The sequence below is a fragment of the Myzus persicae genome, unplaced genomic scaffold (genome assembly GCF_001856785.1).
Source record: "Myzus persicae strain clone G006 unplaced genomic scaffold, MPER_G0061.0, whole genome shotgun sequence".
Classification (NCBI taxonomy): domain Eukaryota; kingdom Metazoa; phylum Arthropoda; class Insecta; order Hemiptera; family Aphididae; genus Myzus; species Myzus persicae.
The window spans coordinates 425,317-446,206 of NW_019104078.1; the positions used below are offsets into that span (position 1 = coordinate 425,317).

The 20,890-nt window shown below is 25.7% G+C and overlaps 1 protein-coding gene across 1 annotated transcript; it reads right to left on the reverse strand.

The window, feature by feature from the left end:
* Positions 1 to 1,897: 1,897 nt before the first annotated feature.
* On the reverse strand, positions 1,898 to 17,528 carry LOC111038422 (myosin-11-like). The gene is made up of 16 exons (XM_022321511.1): positions 17,508 to 17,528; positions 16,927 to 17,079; positions 16,652 to 16,864; positions 12,329 to 12,430; positions 11,991 to 12,215; positions 11,889 to 11,930; positions 11,768 to 11,827; positions 11,557 to 11,685; positions 11,405 to 11,484; positions 9,475 to 9,625; positions 9,277 to 9,417; positions 9,067 to 9,177; positions 4,528 to 4,671; positions 4,377 to 4,456; positions 3,510 to 3,759; positions 1,898 to 2,102 (listed from the first exon to the last, which is right to left on the reverse strand). Exons 1-16 carry the CDS (start codon positions 17,526 to 17,528, stop codon positions 1,899 to 1,901), a joined length of 2,106 nt encoding a protein of 701 aa, XP_022177203.1. The 3' UTR covers position 1,898.
* Between the last annotated feature and the right edge of the window lie 3,362 nt (positions 17,529 to 20,890).

Here is a 20,890-nt window from a genome sequence, read left to right on the forward strand (position 1 = left end):
TTGATTCTCAAAATGCATAAAAAAATTAATAAAACATCTCTACCAACCTATTATAGGGCTAGAATTTTGTATGGTTATTTTATGAACTCTGAGACATAGCTTAACAAGTACTATGTATTTATAATTCAAAAATAAACAAGTGAAATAATTGAATAATTAATTTTATTTGTATTTTCTGATTCTGTAACACTTATATTACTTTAGTTAAGGTTACTCTGATTCTGATTATTCACAAACTTGATGTCTTATTAGTTATCTTCTTTACTAATATTTCAAAGTTTACTCAGAGTAATTTTTCATACGTTACTGGCATATACTGATGTACATTGTACGTCTGAGGCAGTCAAGCACTATATTATACTAAAACACACTACATCTTTGAGACAGTATACCCGTTTAGGTACACACCGCAGTACGGTAATAACGGAGCTCGAAATAAAAGCATATAGTCAAAATAATATACCTACAGTTAAGACTCCATGCTATTAGTATTAATTATTAAATTAAAAATAGAATGTATTCACAGGTATAAATAAATATTTTGGTTTGTAAATAAATCGTTTCAGTGACTTTAATATTAAGTAGGTAATTAATAATCGATTCTGGGAAAATAAAATAATTCTTTGAACGTAAGACTTACCTTTGTTGATAAATAGTTAGTTATAAGTAAAGTTTACAATTAAGTTAATAATCATAGTAATAATTAATATAGTTAACTTATTAAATTAAAAAGATCAATTAACTTTGATTTATACATAATGCATTAATACCCAACCTTAGGGGTTAACCCTGGGTATATTGAGAATAAGTTCCGAACATCAACACTTTCGAAACTACCGCGTAACCAGTTAAGGACCTATTGGTATTCGATGGAATCCTGATTTTCGGATACTATAACTATACTTAATTATAATATATTTTTACAGTACAGTCCTTTAACACAACCACGTAATCCATCATATACTGATCGATATTCAAAACCACTTTAGTACTTTACTGTTAAGAAACTTAAGAATAATATTCTCTTGTTCTCTTAATATCAACATTTATACACTATTGCGTAACCAACTAAGGGCCGATCAACAGTTGCACTTATCCTAATATTCGGATTTCGGATGCTAGTTAATTATTAAAAAAGTGTTTAATTTTTAGTTGATATTAAATTAATACCAATTTTGTATTTAATTTCGATTGATATATAGATACTAATGCTAGCTGAATTAGTGTTAAATGTTAATCAACTTACTGTCCAAGCACTACAAATATTATTATATAATTCTGTAATTATAATTTAAATAACTAACCGTAATCTCGACAATAAACTTATAGGTATAGGACGATTTACTAAGTGAACTAGGTATTTTATCAATTAAAAATAATTTCTTTAAATTTGTAAGTATACTAAGGACTCCATTTTTAAATAACTATATTTGAATAAGTACCATTTACCGACTGATCAGGGCAATACATACGCTTTTCTATAAATTGTTAGATCGATGATTTATGTAAGTATTAAATATTAATGATAGATCCACGATTATAGGATTGGAAGAAAATACGAGGGGCCTAAAATGATTTTAAAACTATTGTAACTAAGATTGATTTATTGATGTATTTTAATTGGTAAACAATATTGTTCTAATAATATTGTGATAAATGGATGAGTACATAATAGACTAAATACCACATAAATTGTGTATTCTATAAGTAACCAGTCAACTAGTCAAATGTAATTATGGTGACCAATGATTTTATCGATTTAAATATAGTAATTTATAAAGTTAATATCTAATTACAACTTTCAAATAAAATTTATATGTTTATTCATCATCCAATAATTATAAAAATATTCACTATAAATTTAATACAAGTATTTTTGTTTGCTATTAATATAAATTTCAATTGTCTTCAAGATTATCTGAATTCTTTGGAGTATTTAATGCATTGCATACTGAATTTAGTACCCTAGGAATCTTGCATACATCTACTCCGGTTTCATCTTCCATTGAATATTTAGCCTTGATTATATATCCCATTTGCTTTTGTGCTTCATTTAAATTTTTTGTTAATACTTCGATTTGATTTCTCAAACGTCCATCTATCTATTAAACATATTACCAATAATAAAGTGAACACATTTTGGTATCTATATCGAAAAATATGACATAACAATATTTTAAGGTAGATATATACCGCAGTCAAACAGAGCCGTGCCAATAGGATGGCAAATGGAGTAAGTGCCCTATAGGGCGAAAAATTTTGCAACAATTTAAAGAGTGGCAAATGTTCAAGTATACGTGCTTAATAGGGGTTCCAAATATTATTGCCCCGGGGTGCCAATGAAAGTTAGAGCGTAATTTCATGTTCTGTTAATAGTCAGGCTCTTTCTGTTTTATAAGATACCTAACTTTTAACTCTTAACTCTTTTTACTCCTTCAACCATTCAATTTAATTTTTTTTTTAAATTTAATTCAGTTTAATTAATTAATTATCAAAATTCACACATACTTTGTCAATCATACAATGAAAAAATAAATCTATAGTGAACCAAAAGTCGCAACATTGTTTATCAAGTGATAAATAAAAGACATTTGCGTCGCAGGACAAAATTCTAAATCTAAACAAAATACTGTAGAGTACACCAAAGACTTAAAAGTTAAAATAAAATATCGTATGTAGCAAATGTTGAAGAAAATATTTTTGACTGGTCTACACCTAACTACAATAATTCAGTAACACCAGATTAATTTCTAAAATCAAATACGCCTCCCTTTCCTTAAACAATTAAGAACTCCCAAAACATATAGTACACTCAAAAACAAATAAGTCACCAAAAACCTTTACATCTACCCCACCACTACCTTTAAGTATTGATACCACCAATAATAAATCATCTTTTACACAATTTGATCTTTAATTTCACATGAAGCATTTCTGTGCTAATCTTATTTAAGTTATCTAAAATTAAACACATACTTAATTGTCACTTATCAAGTAATTGTAATAAAAATTACCATTCAACTGCTCGCCAAAAATTGGATGACACCCCGGAAAATTGTGTATTGTAGGTACATAGTAAAATTTAACTAACCCTGAATCCTGAAAAGGAACTGATGAAGATATCTACTTTTTCTCTAAAATAAATCTCCCTTTATAGTTTCGCTATTGGGTGACTCATTTCTCACGATCTGATCATTTAAATATTCCATAGTTTCATAATGATCTTATTTTCTACTGTTACATATCGAAAATATAATTTATATTCAAAAAAAATAACATTATGATAAGATGTTGTTTGGTCAACCAGATATATATTAATATTCAAGATCATAACATATTGTTGTTTTTACTATTTTTATAATTGTATGTGATGTATTAAGAAAAAAAATATTTAGAATAATCTCAAATGTCTCAAATGTTGTAACGTAATTAAATATTAATTTTTTTTTTATCGAAATAGCATAATAAATTGAATTAGTGCCATATCTATTCAGAACCACAATACTCACTTGGTCCCGTTTTTGAAATTCTAAACATGTTATTGCTCTATGTTCTACCAACTTTTGTTCTAACTGTTTAATATATTCAAAATATTTGAGCATCTGGCATTCAGAAAAATTTTTGGTTTTCGTCACTTGTAAGGCTGCTTCTTTTCTTATAAGATCTAAATTCTCTTTCAATTGTAACGAATAGTGGGTTCGTTCCTTGTATAGTCGTTTGTTTTCATCCAAATTAGCTTCCAAAGTCAATATCATAGCTCTTCAAAAAAATATGTTATATTTTAAAAACTATTAATAGTAACACAAGTAGTACACATAAATAAACGATGCTTTAATGTTTCAATAATACCAAGATAATGTAAATAAGTAGTATTGCAACATATCTTACCAATCATGCACAACAAATAGGTAAACTTTAATATTAACTAACTTTTTAAACTTATTGAAAAACTTTTTAATGATATAACGTAAGTACGAGTAGGTTCAAAATTGGATTTACTAAGAGTATTGAATTATTTGACAAAAACAAGTTATGTGAACGAAATAATAAATTTATGAAGAACACAAGTAAAGCAACAAAGTAATCCATTCCATGGTTATTAATCAGTTTTAGTGTTACTCAAAAAATCATAAGTATAATATAATATTATATTATTTTTCGTAATTTTAACTCATAGATGACTATTATATTATAACCGTTATTTTGGAAACTATAACTTCTATAAGTTATATTAGAATTGTTCAAGCTTCTAGTCTCTACGATTAATATTTTTTTTAATAATAAAAAAAAAAAACTCTTCAATCGTATAATGTTTGAATATCAGATTTAGTCAGAATTTGAACTTATATCGTTAAATAAATTTAATTCTAACTCACCTCAGTTGTATGTTTTTTTCTTCCAGACATTTGAGTCTTTTGTCTTTATTTTCTCTGTCATCATCCGCCAAAATTGCCTTCTATAAATTTGAGCATATAAATGTCAACGTATTAAAAATAATTATGATAATATTCACTCGTTTATACATACTAATGATTTTATTTCATTTAAAAGATTGACACGTTCATTTTCCAAATCAGTTCTAGCTAATGTCTCCTTTTCTAAATCCCTTTGTGCAGTTGCTAATAATCCAGGTAATGTTCCGAGCTCCTCTAGGCATGATTTTAGATGATCCTTAAACAACAAAATGTCAAAAAAAAGTATTATACTTTTAATAATTTGAAGTATATTGTATTGATCTAAACACATAAAATCAAACTATGCATATAGTTAATGAAAACTATGAAATAAACAAAATAATTAAAACCAAAAATGACAGTCATCATTATATTTTACTCTTATTTACAATTTGGATAATTACTTAGTAAACAAAGTGTAAATGTTATACCTCATATAAAAATACACCACACACCAATACACCATATGGTTGTATGACGTGTTTGTTAATTTTAAATTTTGTAAGACGATGTCAGTGCACTGTTTGTTTTCTCTCTCTGGCCCACGCACAACATGGATAAACATTTAGGCAGAATCATTTTTTTTAATGTTTTTTTAGTAATTTTAGTGTAAAATCCCCCGCCATTACAAAAGTGGTGAAGAATAATCTTTAGAATTTTTTGTAGTAGAGTATCTTACTCTAAGATAACTCAAAAATCACAAAAAAATGATTTTATGTGAAAGCGTTTTATCTTTGTTGCGCGTGAGTCTAAGAGAGAAAAAAAATATTGAGCTGAATTCCCCTTGAAGGAAATATTACTAATTGATCAGGTTGTCTTGACTATTTCTATCAAAAGTAATTACTGTATAACTACAACTATTACACCAAATTAACTGAACGAGTTTCAATAGGTGGGTACATTCTAATCATACACCAGTGTTTTTGGTAAAATCACAACTCAATTTTAATAATTCATCGAGGGAATCACATTCGATTTTATATTTGTAATGTCGACAAGACTAATTAAGTAATTATTATCTAGTTATGATTTGATATCAAATAAGAATTAATTTTAGTTACCAAATTTTGAAATCGACAAATTGTTTTTCGTTTAGTTTGTTATATAGCAAGTTTAATATTAATATATTATGGGGCGTTAAAACAGTTTTAGATCTTCATATACATGTATTTTTCTAGGTATCTAAATAAAATATCTCAAACTATTAGTAAGAAGTACCCGTGGATTTCAAACCACTTTCATACAATTTTATAATACAAGTACTAATCAATATTATATTAAGTATAAGTTTTCTTGTTTTAAAGAAAAATTATTCAAATTTAGAATAGTTTAAAACTATGAAATACTAAGTAGAATATTAAAATAGGCTTTAATTTATTTTGAATAATTTTAAAACCAAATATAATCGTCTCTCTTGTTACGTATTTTAGAGCATACAACTTGTAAAAGTTATTAACTTGTTAATTACTTTTTAAAAATACGGTTCACTTATTTTTATACAACGCTTTTATTATGAATATAAATCAAAAGAAATTTGCCAAAAATATTAACTTAAACTAATAATAAATAATAATTTACAATCAAAGAAGAAATTTCCGTTAAAAACTTTAACTTGTTTTTAGTTTCCAACAAGTATAAAACCTAACGGCAAACCCTATGTTTTTCACACTTTTAAATCTCCAAATTCTCTTTTTTCATAATATGGAGAGTTATGAAAAGTTTGGAAACAAAGTTGGAAGATACGATTTGAACAAGAAGCATCTGAATATCATCTACTACGACTTTAAATATCTACCAAACATTTTCTAAAAATATATATATTATTGTTTTTGTTGAATTTTATGCCATGAGTTTAGTTTAAGATTTTTAGCCAGTCACGCTTTTTAAAACAAATATATTTATAAATAGTACAATGTAACTTCTTTATTTTGGAGATAATATTATTTATTATAGATTAAAATATAATACATTTTTGATTATTGAGGTGTATGAATTATATTTAATAAGGATACATCGACATCAATGATAAAAAGTTATTATTTTAAAGGACTTAGAAAACGTACTATACAAATATGGTATTGATCTTTGTTACTGCGAAATATCAAGATTTTAAATATCGTTAAAGCCCATTGTACAGTTTTTTTTTTTTGTAAAACTTGGATATTATTTTTTGTACTTACTTAAATATTTTTAAATATAAAAAATACACTATTTGTAAGCAAAACGTTACCTTATTGGTAAGTGAAATATTATTTTACAGTTTTTAATTTAAAAATATTTTATGGAAATTAAGAATTATTATGATTTATTTATTTATTTTTAAAACAAATAATACTAATGGATTACATCAAATGGTAGCGTTGTCATGATAATCTTTACTAATTACAGTCACCCGTTGTTCAGAGAATCAAATCGTCTGGATTATAAGGGATTAAAAATATTGGATCATATTGCGACTACATCACATACCTACTTAGTTTTAATCGCAATTTGTAGTTGTATTATAATTGTTTTATACTTTATGAAAAATCATATAAGCCAACACTAGTCTTTATTTATTTTGAATTTAAATAGAAACTTAATAACTGCTTAAGTGGTCATCTATATTTATTTGAAATATTAATAAAATCCGTTTTTTGTAACTGCCAAAGACCCAAAGTAACAAACATCTTACAATATAAGTTATTATATAAATTATTCAAGATTATTATTCAAATACATTGAATAAATTCCTTTATTTTTATAATAAAACCATGTTCATATTGCCACAAAGAATTTTCACTTAACAAAACATTACCGATTTATCCAAACCACACAGTAATACAATGCTGTGGTGCAATGTGATTGCAATGTTTGGGTTCAATTCCCAAAACTGACAATACAAATTGTCTTATTTTCTTAAGCCGAGTCTACCTATGCTAGGTTTTATATTAGTCAACAATTTACAGAGTAAAACATATCAGGTTTTGATTCAACAGAACCAATTTCATGTAGTTTGCTTAAACATTTGAGTCAATTAACCAATTATCTACCTTAAATGTGAAAACATTATCTGTGCTTAGTTATCAATTGTTATTTCGAATTTTGATATTTAAATTTTTAAGAAAGATAATATGAACATTTTAAATTTTTAATGTACCACATACTTATGTGTTGATAAAAAATTTAATCATCGTAGAAAATCTAACACTCAAGCACAAATAATTTTCTTACTTTTAAGTTGGATAATGGGTCAGTTCACTTTAATATTTATACTAACAACACAAAATTGGTTCTGCTGAACTCAAATTGGATAGTTATGTGTTACGTTTTTAAGACGAAGACCAAATGTGCATTGATAGCGTCTTCTAAACATTTAATATTTATATTGATTACTTTATTTTAGATTCTATGAGGATTGGTAGATGTATATTCATTTTTCAATGATGTGTGTTTTTCACCTCTTGGAGGAGTAAAAATATTTCAAAGTTGAAGTTCAAAAAAATGAATGTAGTTGATACTTAATGGCGGAATGGTTAAATTCCCCTTATTTTCGTAATATTTAGGAAAGACAAAAAAAAAAATAGTGAAAAATGGTACCTTTAGCAGTAAATTGGTTTTAGAAGAGAAAATTATTTTGTAGATAATATAATACATACCTAAATTTTGTTAAATTTAAGGCAAGGTTCCATTCAAATTTTTATTACAAAAAGTATAGTAAAAAAATTGAGCATAACTTCACAAATATTTTGATAAATATGTTTAGATTCATTCAAGAAGTTAGAAAAATATTAAAAATACATATACATGATATTTGTATAAACGTTCTATGTTTACATTTTGACAAAATTCACAAAAATTTGGTAGTTGTTTGTTGCTCAATATTTATTAAATGTTCATAAGTTGTTTTCAGAAATCATAAGTAGTTCTTACTGAAACCCAGCAATTTTAGTTATTTTTTATAGTTCAAAAATAGTATTTCTATGATTGCTTATTTATAGGTATTATGAATCCATATTCACACCGATCTTCGGTAAATCATAGATAATATTGTCTAAATTTAAATAAGAATAATAAATATATACCAGTTGCTGATATTGTGTAAGGTGTTACTTATGACAAATTAAACAATGATTGTGGATTTACTATGTCTTAAATGTCGTTAAATGTAATCATTGGGTACATTTGGTACATCATTGGGTAAAGGATTGCCTGTGTACCAAATTTCAGAACCATGAATGTGGTAGACTTAGCTAAAGATAGCTTAAACACACAATGAAACATAAGATTGGGATAGTAATACCTTTCAAGTATTCTGAATTCTTTTTGAATTCAGTTTCCAAAAAACATTTTATACTGTATGCTTTATACTGTTGAAAGTATTTTAAATATTTTTTTTTGGAATATTTTTATAATATTGAAATTAAGTCTGAACCCAAGTCTATCAAATATTTCCTCTCTATTATAATAATTAATAATATGATAATTTATTTTTTTAAAAGTGGTAAATATTTCAACCTAGCTAATAGCTACTACTTTCTTTAGCTTCTTAAAAAAAAAACGTTATAAACACTTCATAAATAAAAATCTTAAAATTATTTAAAACATAGTTCTTAATAATACAGTATCTTACATTCATTCGATTAAACTCCGCTTCATATTCTTCGGCAATTGTATTTTTTTCCCTACAAATACTTTCAATACGATATTTTTGTTCTTGATTTGTCTGAAGAACTGCCAAAAACTAAAACAAAATAATTTGATAACATAAATAAAAATAACATGAGATAAGTTCAAAATACAAAGTTAATTTTATAGTTTAAACATTGCAACCAAAAATTACCTTTGATTTTTTATCCTCGAGTTCGGTCAGATGAAAATCGAGTACCATCTGCATGTTATTTTTTTCCTCTGTTGCCTCTAACAAACGACTTTTCAGACTTTCAATCAAATATTTTTCATTTGAACTGGCCACTTCAGGATCCTATATAAATATTGGGAAATTCATATACCAACCTTAATAATATTATAAATCAATTACGTGGGATTTTGCTGAATTGAAATCAAACAATTGTTTTTGTAACTGGCAGACTTGTGTTTTTAATATCGTCAAACGGTCTTCACAAGTCTTATGGTTACACTGAGCTTCGGTTAACATATTTCGTAGATTTTCAATTTCTAATACTTTATCGCTGAAAACGAATATAGATTATTTGTTTGTAAGTGAGCATTCGAGTTACAACATATTATTATGACTATGTTATAACTATTTATAATATAATATATAAGAGTATATACATTCGTTACTTTATATGAGTGTAGGTATTATGTATACAGTGTGTAATGGAGTCACAAATTAAGTTTGACATTTTTTTTTGTATGATTGGATTATTATTAAATTACTAATTGAGATTTGTATTGGTTTAACAATAAAGTATTTTTTTGTGTATGTAAAGACGCATTTTGAATAAATTACTTTACTCAAAATTGAGGATAGTTTCTGCGAGGGAATTTGATCTTGTTGCCACAATAAGCTTTAAGTAATCGAAAGTGTTAGATTTGAAGTAATTATCTCAATGATTTTGAAAAACTAATAAAAAAAAAGGTGGAAAACTGAAATATATTTTGAACACCAGTTTTCTACAAAATCAATTTAGTTTTATTATTGTTATCAAAAAAGAAATAACCGAAATAACCGTAAACTTAAAAATGTTCATTCAAATGTACATTGATATTTTCTAAGCATGTTTCTATTTTTTATATATAGGTATATATATTATACATATTTAAATTAAAAACATTTTACTTTGTTAATTGTTTTTCGTAATTTATGTCAAGTCATTGTATCTTGTCAAAAACTTAAACATTTAACATCATATTCATATGTTATTTGAAGCAATTTAAAAATATAGAAAATATTGATATTTTTTATGAGCACTAACCATAGTTCAAATTTCAAATAAATTGGTGCTACCCAAAGAAAAAAATATTGGTTAGGTACCATTATAGATGTTTATTGTAGTTTAACTAAATATTAATCTTAGTAAATTGAAACATTCGTCTATTAATTACATTATTATTATGCTCTATACTCAAAAAAAATATAACTTTTATACTTATGCAGGGTTATCCGCTTGCATAGCCTGTGGGCTATTAGAATATACTTTCGTAAAGGCCATAATATGAATAAAGTTCCAAAGCAACAATTTTTAGAAATGAAAAATAACAACATTCGTTGTAAGTTCTATGTATACGCATTAATTATTTGACAATAGAAATTTAAAATTAAATAAATGTATGATGTAATTAAACATAATATGTTTTTATTTTTAACATAAAAAAAGTTGATGAATACATATTATAATTAATATTTTGATGGCAAAAGTATGAAAAATGTTATTTAAGGACATTTATATTTTTGGAAAGCACATTTTATTAGCCAAATATCCTGCGACCAAACTCTTTTTTTTAATGCCATTACTTAAGTCTGCAGCCTGGTATGTAGCTAACAACTCGATCTACAATAACCTCTACATTGAAACCATTAGTTATATCCAACAATTACAACAAATTTCACTCTAAGCTAGCCAACCTCACCAACAAACTAATAGCCAACCCACCAAATAATCCTAAAAAGGCTAAAAATTCGCTGGTGCAAGATTTAATGAACCCCTAACCATAATGTCATTTGAGGGTTGTGTCACTGGGCAGCGTCACTCCTCATAAATATGATTACATGAAAACATTCTCCATCACTTATGAAACATCACTTATGTTTACTTATTGTACATTTTTGCTGCAGATAGTAAATGTTCTATTTAAATTAAAAAAATAAATAAAAAAGAGCCCATTACTACTTTATAGTACTTATGTGTTTTGAGTTCATGTATCAGGTTTCTAATTAAACAGTATATAAAATTGAAATTTAGTAGGCATATATTATTATTGCCATGACATATTTGTTAACTCACTTATAATCCGCCAATAATTTTTTATAATCCTCAGTCTTGGGTTCAAGATCATCACATAGAGTTTTTGTCTCAGCACAATTCTATACACAATTATAAAAAACCGTATTATAATACGCTTATGCTATTATTCATTTTTATGCTTGAAAACTCACAGGGCACATGTTTTCAGATATATTTAATACTTTTTTAGCTAATTCAATCTGGCATTTGTCACGTTTTAATCTCTTCAATTCGTCATTTAATCGTTCAATTTCGAGCATTAAAATTTGTGGTTTTGATTTCTTTAAGATCAAATTTTCAAATTAAAAATTTTTTTAAATTCTTAACAGTATGATTTTATGGTTTATTTAAATTAATAATTACATTACTATCTGGAAAGCATGTACTATTATCATTTGTTCCTTGAGATTTCTGGGAAGCTAGCTGAAAAATGTACAATAGTCATTATGTTTGATGATTTTAAAAACATATCACCTAATTTCACCTTATTTTTAAGAGAATTTGTTAAGGCAAGTGTTTGTTGATTCTAAAAGAAAAAATGAATTAATATTAAATTGTAACCACATTAATAAAGAGTTGTCATTACTGCACTGTTAAGTTTGCACAAAAAATCACGGTTCTGTTGGTGTAATATCTTCATTCCTCCCTTCATTGACAGAAGTTCATTTTTAAATCCTTCTTTTACACAATCAGTATTTGTAGTTTTGAAACGTTTATGGCAATTATCAGTTATGGGACGATTATCTTCACAATCAGTCAAACAACAATTTTCAGATTCATCATTACACGAGCAAATTGACTCATTATCATGCTAAAGTAATATTTAATTGGAGAAGATTATCTTTTTTTTGGAAAAAAAACTTGTACTTTTATATAAAAATAACATAAAAAGAATCATCAAATTGTCTGACTCTCATCACTAACTTCATTGAATTTAATTCCATTATTATTTAGATCATAACGAAAAAACGTTGGGTACTCTTGTTCATTGTTAATTAATATCCATGGAGCAATTAGTTCTTTATCCTTAAATCAACAATACAAACAAATTTATTAAATTCATATTTTTGTGTGAATTTCAAATTAATTAAATTATTATAGTTATAAATAATTGCAATGATTTCTTCCATTTTTATTATTATTTTCAGTTATAAAATACTATAACCCAATTTATTTTTAAATACTTTGTTAGCTGAGCTATTTAATAATAATTTTAATTAAACGAATGCTGAAAATATATAGTTTTATATTTTAAATTATTACAATTTTTTTCTTTGCATAATATCTTAATATACATACTTTATTAGGTAAATTAATTAATATTTTTCCATTGTCTCTATTTATTACTTGATTAAAAAAATGTATTTAGAAGAGGTGCATGTTAAAGTATCAAATATTATTTTATATTTTTATTTATAATCGAAGATGTTTATAAGTGCATAACAGCTTTCTATACATCTGAACTCACGTTTCTCCCTATAACAATCTACCTCTTTCATCCTTTTCCTATACAGCTGAGAGTTATGGCATTCTCGAAGCCTTTTTATTTATCTCCAATTTAGCCCTAAATAATTACTTAATCGCTTCCGACTCTATGTCCTACTTAAAATCTCTTGTATCGAACCCATTTAGTTCTAAATTATCTCCTCTAGTCTTTCATATTAAATAATTTTCATATTTTCTCAATCAGTCTAATCACCTAATTCAACTGTTATGGATTCTGAGCCATATCGGCATACATGATAACGAAATGGCTGACAGGCTCGCTAAAGCTACCTCCAATACAATTTCAAATTATTTTGCAATATTACTTTGGATCGAATTTACCCCATTACTACGTCGTTTATTACCAGTCTCTGGTCCAACTATTGAAATAACCTTCAGTTCAACGTTGCATCTGAGTATTAACTTCATTATGTCTAATAAAAAACTTGCTTTTTCAACATAGATTTACCATGGCCTATTATAATTGTCCCTTTTAATCGACTCCCCGTGGGCAATTCACTTCTTCCAGATCAAGCATACAAACTTGGCTTAAACGACTCTCTTCTCTGCACACTATACATAACTGAAACTATGACCTCTCTCATTTACTATTAGAATATCTATCATTATATTCTAAACGTATGTCTCAGTTCAGCTATCTAATGTCTCTAAACATTCCCCTCAATATTCCCCTCAGTGCTCAATATTCAATCTGAAATGGTCATTAAATAATAATGAAGTAAATATTGAAAGCTGGTTTCGTAGTTTAATTTTGTTAATACTATTTTCGTAAGTTTTTTTTTCATATTTTTTTTCTATCCTAATATTTCTAATTATTGTTTTTTTCCTTCTATGTTTGTCATAAGAATATCTATAGATGTAATTGTATAATTGTGTAATTATATAATTATCAAACTGTTATAGTTACGGACTAAAATCTAATTAATAAAATTTAAATTTAAAATAGTACATAACATTTTAAGATTCTTATCAGAACATGATTTTTTAACAAATGTGATTTTATTCTCGTTATTCTTTCAGTCAATACTTTTCGTATAAAAAAACAACTAAAAATGCTTCATAAAGGATCTTTAATGAAAACCTATTTTTAATTTTTCATCAATTTTATTCTTTTAAATTAATTTTTTTAAAAACCAACGTAAATGTTCATGAGATGGACAGTACCTGTACTGTGTAATTTGTGTGATTATTATAAAACAAAAATGTTATAATATTATTTAGTAATAAATAATTATATTATATCATAGTATTATAACTATACAATTCTATGTTGTTTATTAACAAAAATATAATTATAGCCAATAAATGATGTCATATTATTACATTATACTTTTATTTTATTTTTGTAAACGATACTAATATACGTAATAATCATGAAATTACTATATCTATATTTTATACATTTTATTAATAAAATAATTAATTGATTGATTTGAACAATAATTTATAATGAACTATACCTGTATATTTTTCTTCTGTATTATTTATTTTTACATGATTATTGATAATAACATTGACTGTTACATACCATATTATTTTTTAAACAATCACACATACTTGATGGGCAAAGAGTTTTTGCCTTCAACGAACAAGACAAGGTAATAAACTTAACTTTTCAACATCAATAAGGAAGATTATTTTTTACCCGTAATCTATATTTTATGAGAGAGATATCAAATTGTATTTCAGTAATTCCACATCCGAAATCAAATTAATGTTTCCTTATCGGATGTTGAATTTTCAGTGAGAGAAATGATTAAAAAAATATCAGGTTGGCAAGGATTTTTGTCTAATTCGTGTAAGGCTAAAACTCCTTACCAATCAAATACGTGGGCTTGTTTTAAAAATAATACGGTATGCAACCGTCGATGTTACTATCAATAATCATGTAAAAATAAATAATACGGAAGAAAAATATACAGGTATAGTTCATTATTAATTATTATTTAAATCAATCAATTTATTATTTCGTTACTAAAATATAATAAATATAGGTATTGTTAATTTCATGGTTATTACATAATATATTAGTATGTTCTATGAAAAATATAATGTAATATGATATAATTTATTAACTACAAAGTATGCAGTATAGGTATTGTCCATTTCATAAAATAGATGCCCATAAAATAATGTATTTTCGTCAAAATTCACAATCTCAACGAATTTCACTATCTGGTTATCCAGTTCATGAAATAAATGATTTCATTATGTGTGAATGTGACATATATATACAGGGTGTCAAATGAGAATATACCCATTAGCCGTAGAGGGGGACTCGCCGCACGTACAAAACCGGTTTTTTGCTGTTTTACCTATTAACTAAAAAAATGATTAAAAATGTTGAGATTAATAAAATTAAAATGTCAAACTTCAATATTTTCAAAATAAATACCCTACAAAATGTTTACCTTCAATTTTTTTTTAAATAATTATTAAATTTTTACCAAAACATAAAAAAAAATTAAAACATGAATTATTTGCAGTGCTTCTCTCTGTGAGACTTAATAAAAAACCAGAATTATTATATCTACATTATTTCAGGATATATCGCAATGAGAGTGTAAATCCTCACAGGACACTCTGTATATACTAATTCAAAGGTTAGGTTAGGTTATCCCACCTTACTAACACAATATTTAATATCTCAAATCTTGATTTCAAAATGATATACAAAAATATACGGTTTCGTATAATAAATAATTGCTTTTATTTTTTCAATATCACTATTAAGAAACAAAATATTTCAAAAAAATAAAAATGATATTGCTTTGTCAAAGTTCTTCTATTTTTATGAAGACAATTTACTTTTTATAAACTTTAGGTTTTTAACAAACAGTATAATATAAACCAAGAGAGGTATCCAGTTCATATAATAGATGTAGAAATATTTTTTTTATTTGAGATCTGAAATATTAGATATAGCCTTATAAATAAATTTTTCTATGTTATATAAATTTAAATTATTTTAAGAAATAATGGTGTTGCGGTTTAACGTGTAAAGTTATCAACTTAATACTTCAAATTAACATAATACTAATGAAACTTTATATATTACAGTCAATCACCGATTGCATGTTAATTGTTAAGTGGAGAGTGTAAAAATATAACTGAACTTATTAAATATTGATATTTTATTATACTCAAGTACTTATCACATAGTGAGGGATGATTAAAAAAATTATATTTATTATTATTAACCCAGTATGTAATTAGAATTCGGCGGTACCTAACGATTTAACAAATAATAAGATTCATTGGTGTCATTTCTGTTTTTAATATTGAAGGTGGTTAAATTTTGACCAACCCAAGTGATGGTCAACATAAAAACCTAACCTTTGATCGTAACGACGTCCAAATATAAACATAAGTATAATAACTATTAATTATCTTGTAATTACCAATTTATAAGTGAGCCAATAATTTCTTTTTACACTATAACATTTTTTTCATAAATCTAATAACCTGTGTAGTCGATGCTTAACCAATACAGAAAAAAAAATATTTTTCAAAATATTATAAAAATATTCATGTTTTTGGGCTAGTAAAATATAATAATGATAATGAAAAAAATCGGGCACCGGAACATCAGGTTGTTTTTAAAATCAGACAGTGGCAAATTTCCGCCTCGCCCCCCCCCCCCACCATACAAGTTACGTCTCTGACGAGATTACGATATTTCCTACTTTTTAATATTTTAATCAGTACTTCTTTAAAACTATTAATCTATTAATATCTTACAGACGCTTTGACTACTGATGTCATACAATTGTTCGGCTTGATATATTGAGTCATGTCAATTTTTCGGCATTCTAGGTTTTCAACATCGAATTTATTAGTTTTAGCTAATTTGAGTACCTCAGCGACTGCTTGTTTATATTGTGCCACCATTTCTGTTAACTGTTCTTGTACCTTACATACTTCCATTTCATTTGATTGGGCGGCTCCACAGCCCTATACATTTCAACATAAACTATTTATAAACTTTTTATATTATTGACAAATCATATACACACAGTTCGCAAATTAGATAAGTCCTTCTTCAATTGCATTATTATTTTTGCAATATTTACGGCTTTTTTATCAGCATTTTGAATTAATTCTACGTAACCGACATTAGCATCGTTTTCGAAATGTGTAGATACAAGTTCCAATTCATCTTTGCTATCCTATAATAATTATATCAAACTTCATAAATAATTCTATGATGTACGATTTAAGAAAAACATATTTTATACCGTCATTTTCCTTATAATATATTGATAATTAACTTATTTTGTACTCAATTTATAGAAAAAGAAGGTACTTATGCTTTACACAAATAAACAATTCGCTACCATTATTTTAATCGTTACATAAATCAGCCAACTACTTAATACAATTTTCAATCAATAAAATATAGCTGTAGTATAGAATAATAAAATTGCATAGTAACTGTATCGGAAAAAAATAATATTATTAATATATAAACATGTGATTAATAACACATATTATGGCACTAATATTCTAATCAATAAAATTCGTTTTGCATAGAATAGTATTAAATCTGATATTCTTCGATGACCTATCTACTAACTATAAGAAAACCCATACTTACCTTTACAAGTTGCATACACATTTTTAACACCTTCCGAGTTACGATATATTATTAATAATAATAATTTATTATACTAGGTACTTCATATGTGTTATCTATATACCTAGGTACATAATATAAGAGAGAAAATGAATGCTTATGTGATACTAACTCTCAAGTGAGGTTATAAATATAATTAATTAATAATATACTATAATGTTTTAAAAGTTGATACAAGTAAACAAATAATTATGAAATATTGACTATTGAAGTCTTAGGTTATTATAAATATTAAAAAATAATTTTAAATTCTTATATCTTAAATTTACTGAGCATCAATGAGTTTTGGTTGATAGTCAAATATAACTTGGTGCATTAAGAGTCAAGCTATTAAGTTTTATTTTCGCATTTTACCTAATATGTTTTCTTAAGAACGATAGACATAGTGCTAGTTTAACCCATTTAAAATACATTTATATTTCTAATGAAAATTATGTGCTGCTCAATAATTTTCTAATAAAATGTTATTTTGTCACGTATTATAAAAGCTGTTATTTTATTTTGTGGTTTCTAAACAAATTTAAGAAACAGTTAGAAAACTCATAAAATATCGCTAACCAATAATAATTATTCATTATTTATAATTAAAATATTTTGAAAACTTTATTCAAAATATGAAATTAAATTATTCAGGTGCACCTGGTTGAAATAAGTTATAACAAAGGAATATGTTGAGAAAATTCAGAAATTAAAATAGTAATCAAACTAATAAATTAGATTGAAAAATAATAAATAGAATATGTTTACTGGTCTTGGCTTGTCAGTTGTATGTATAAAATGTAATTAAAAAGTAATTAAATATGGTGACTAGTATTGTTATCACTGATCACTAAGTTATAATTCAATTAATCAACAATAATTGTATTTTCATTAAATTTGTTTGATTATAAATCTCAAGAATAATCAAAGAATAACCAATGCCATCTCTGACAGACAGACAATAATTATGCATAATATTTGCATCAATGAGTTTCTGTAAATTTCTTGTTTGGTTTACTCTCACTTGTGGATCGTGGGTAATTTAAATACCTTAGAACTAATTGTATATATTATGGACACACTATAAAGCAAAATAATAATGACGGCGTATCTATATTATGTATAGTACCTACTTATTATACACACGTAATTATTATACACGTAGGTTTTCCCGAGAGATCTTTCTCTAGGATTAAATAGAATAGAGAACTATCTTAAGAGTTAGTCGTAGTATGAAAGAAGTACCTAAGTACATTGTTTTTTGTATTTATTTTATTTTCACAATAATAATTAAATATTTTAGATTCTGGTTGGAGTAATGCATACATATTATCCGAAAAACAATGACTTAAAAAAATGTGTTTATTTGTATGCTTGTCATACCAATTCAGGGCTGTAAAAATTGTTCAGTCTTGAACCCTGAGATTGGATATCTTGTTGGTACTTACGAGGGGGGAAAGGGGTTAAAAGTTAGAGTCCACAGTACTTTTCATAACAAAAGTAAAAACAAGATAAATAGCAATTTTAAAGCAAAACCAGTTTTAGACAAATTTGTTTTTATTTTTTCTCTGTACAAATTTAAAACTGTAGTCGTGGATTTTTCAACAAATCTTTGTAAATATAAAACAAGGTGTATCATAAGTTGTTCTAACCTAAAAAATATAGAAATATATATACATGGTCACAGTTTTGAATGCCTTACAAACTCTATCAAAATGAAGAAAGTATGTAAATTATTTAGTTAAACAAAATTCATAAAATATTTAATTTTAACACCTTATGCTTGAATAAATAATAATATAAATTACAATATTTAGCATGATTTTTTTTTACTGGAAATTAAAAAAAAAGTTTGAACATAAAGCCACATAAACATATTATTATCAGCAATTAAGTTCAAAATATGTTAACATTATTGGATACCAAAAGTTTAATGATGACTTATTCTCGAACTATTTTTTTTCGCAATTATTAGAATATGAATCGTAGAAACTTAAAGCATTTCAATTTAATTTTTTACCCACAATCAAATGTTCAATATACTTAGACACTTAGTCAGTTAGTCTTACTTTAAGCTTTTTATAGACTTTGAAATATTTTAGTTTTTTTTGTTTTTGTTCTATTTATGATGTGCATTATGCAATACTAGAAGGTTAACCATTTTATACATGTTCTTATGATTTTCATTTGTATTAAACTTGATATGTATTATTATATAAGGAGAGAAAATAATTTGCGTTGCTTCACTAAAAAATGCTTATTTTGTAGACACACATTTATGACACTTTAAACAATTTAATACAAAATATCGAAATTAATTTTTAATTTTTATTCAATGTTTGCCTAAAACCAAACAAAATAAAATAGGTCAATGATTCAAGAACTTTGTAAGAAAAAGTTTTTGAAAAAGCTTTTGGTTAATGGAATTTAGATACCTATCCCTTTCCATCTTCTACATACATACAAATACATATTTATAAGACAGTCTAGACTATAAATATCTTATTTTAGACGGTTCTTTTTTTTCCATTTTTCAACTATATACATTATTATTGCATTGTCCTTATCTTCTGAATTTAAATTCCTTTTGCGACACTTGTTTATCATGTGTAATATAATAAAAACAAATATTATAATAGTTTGAAATATATTTTTAATTTGTACAAAGTTAAGAGTATGTGTCACATTTTTAACATTTAAATTGTTAAGTTAAAAAAGAATTAATCACAATATAACTATCAATATTTCTATGTTCGAATAAATATAATATGTAGACCCATATTATATTGTGTTCATGTACATAGTAAATACATTGTTATAAATTGTCAATCTTAGTTATTATGTTTTTATGATCTCCTTTATTTTTATTTTTATTTGTTTTCTTGAATTTTAACAAATTTATACTTATAATTATTTCCCTACAAAGAGGTATCTTATCCTGAATGTTATTTTGTTGTTGTAATGATAAAAACTTCTAATTATTTCAATAGATACATGATAGGGGTCCTCTATATTAATTCGAATCTACCTTAGCCAAAAGTAAGGCCTCCCTGCTTGACAGTTGGTTCGAAAAGGTAATCCTGTTGAGTGTTGACTAAGCATCTGGAGCGTATCCGAAATGCGACAGACGGTCACGTAAGCCATCGTATTCCAATGTTTAACAAACACAAAAGGTAAAATATACAAAATGCAATATTCATGCCTATTATTTATATATCCATATACACATAAAACATACCTGTGCAATTTATTTTATTATACCAACAACAAACAATAATATTTTGCAACACAAGATTCGCAGTCCTGTATCAATTTATACGTACTTATATTGGGTATTGACCGACAAAAGTCCGTAAAAACGCATT

Excerpts from the sequence above, each read along its gene's own strand:
- LOC111038422 (XM_022321511.1), bottom strand. The coding sequence starts at position 17,528 with ATGTGTATGCAACTTGTAAAG. Across the intron at positions 11,931-11,990 it reads TGTGCAAACTTAACAGTGCA|AATCAACAAACACTTGCCTT; the intron begins GTAATGACAACT and ends TTTTTCTTTTAG. Across the intron at positions 2,103-3,509 it reads AATTTCAAAAACGGGACCAA|ATAGATGGACGTTTGAGAAA; the intron begins GTGAGTATTGTG and ends TATGTTTAATAG.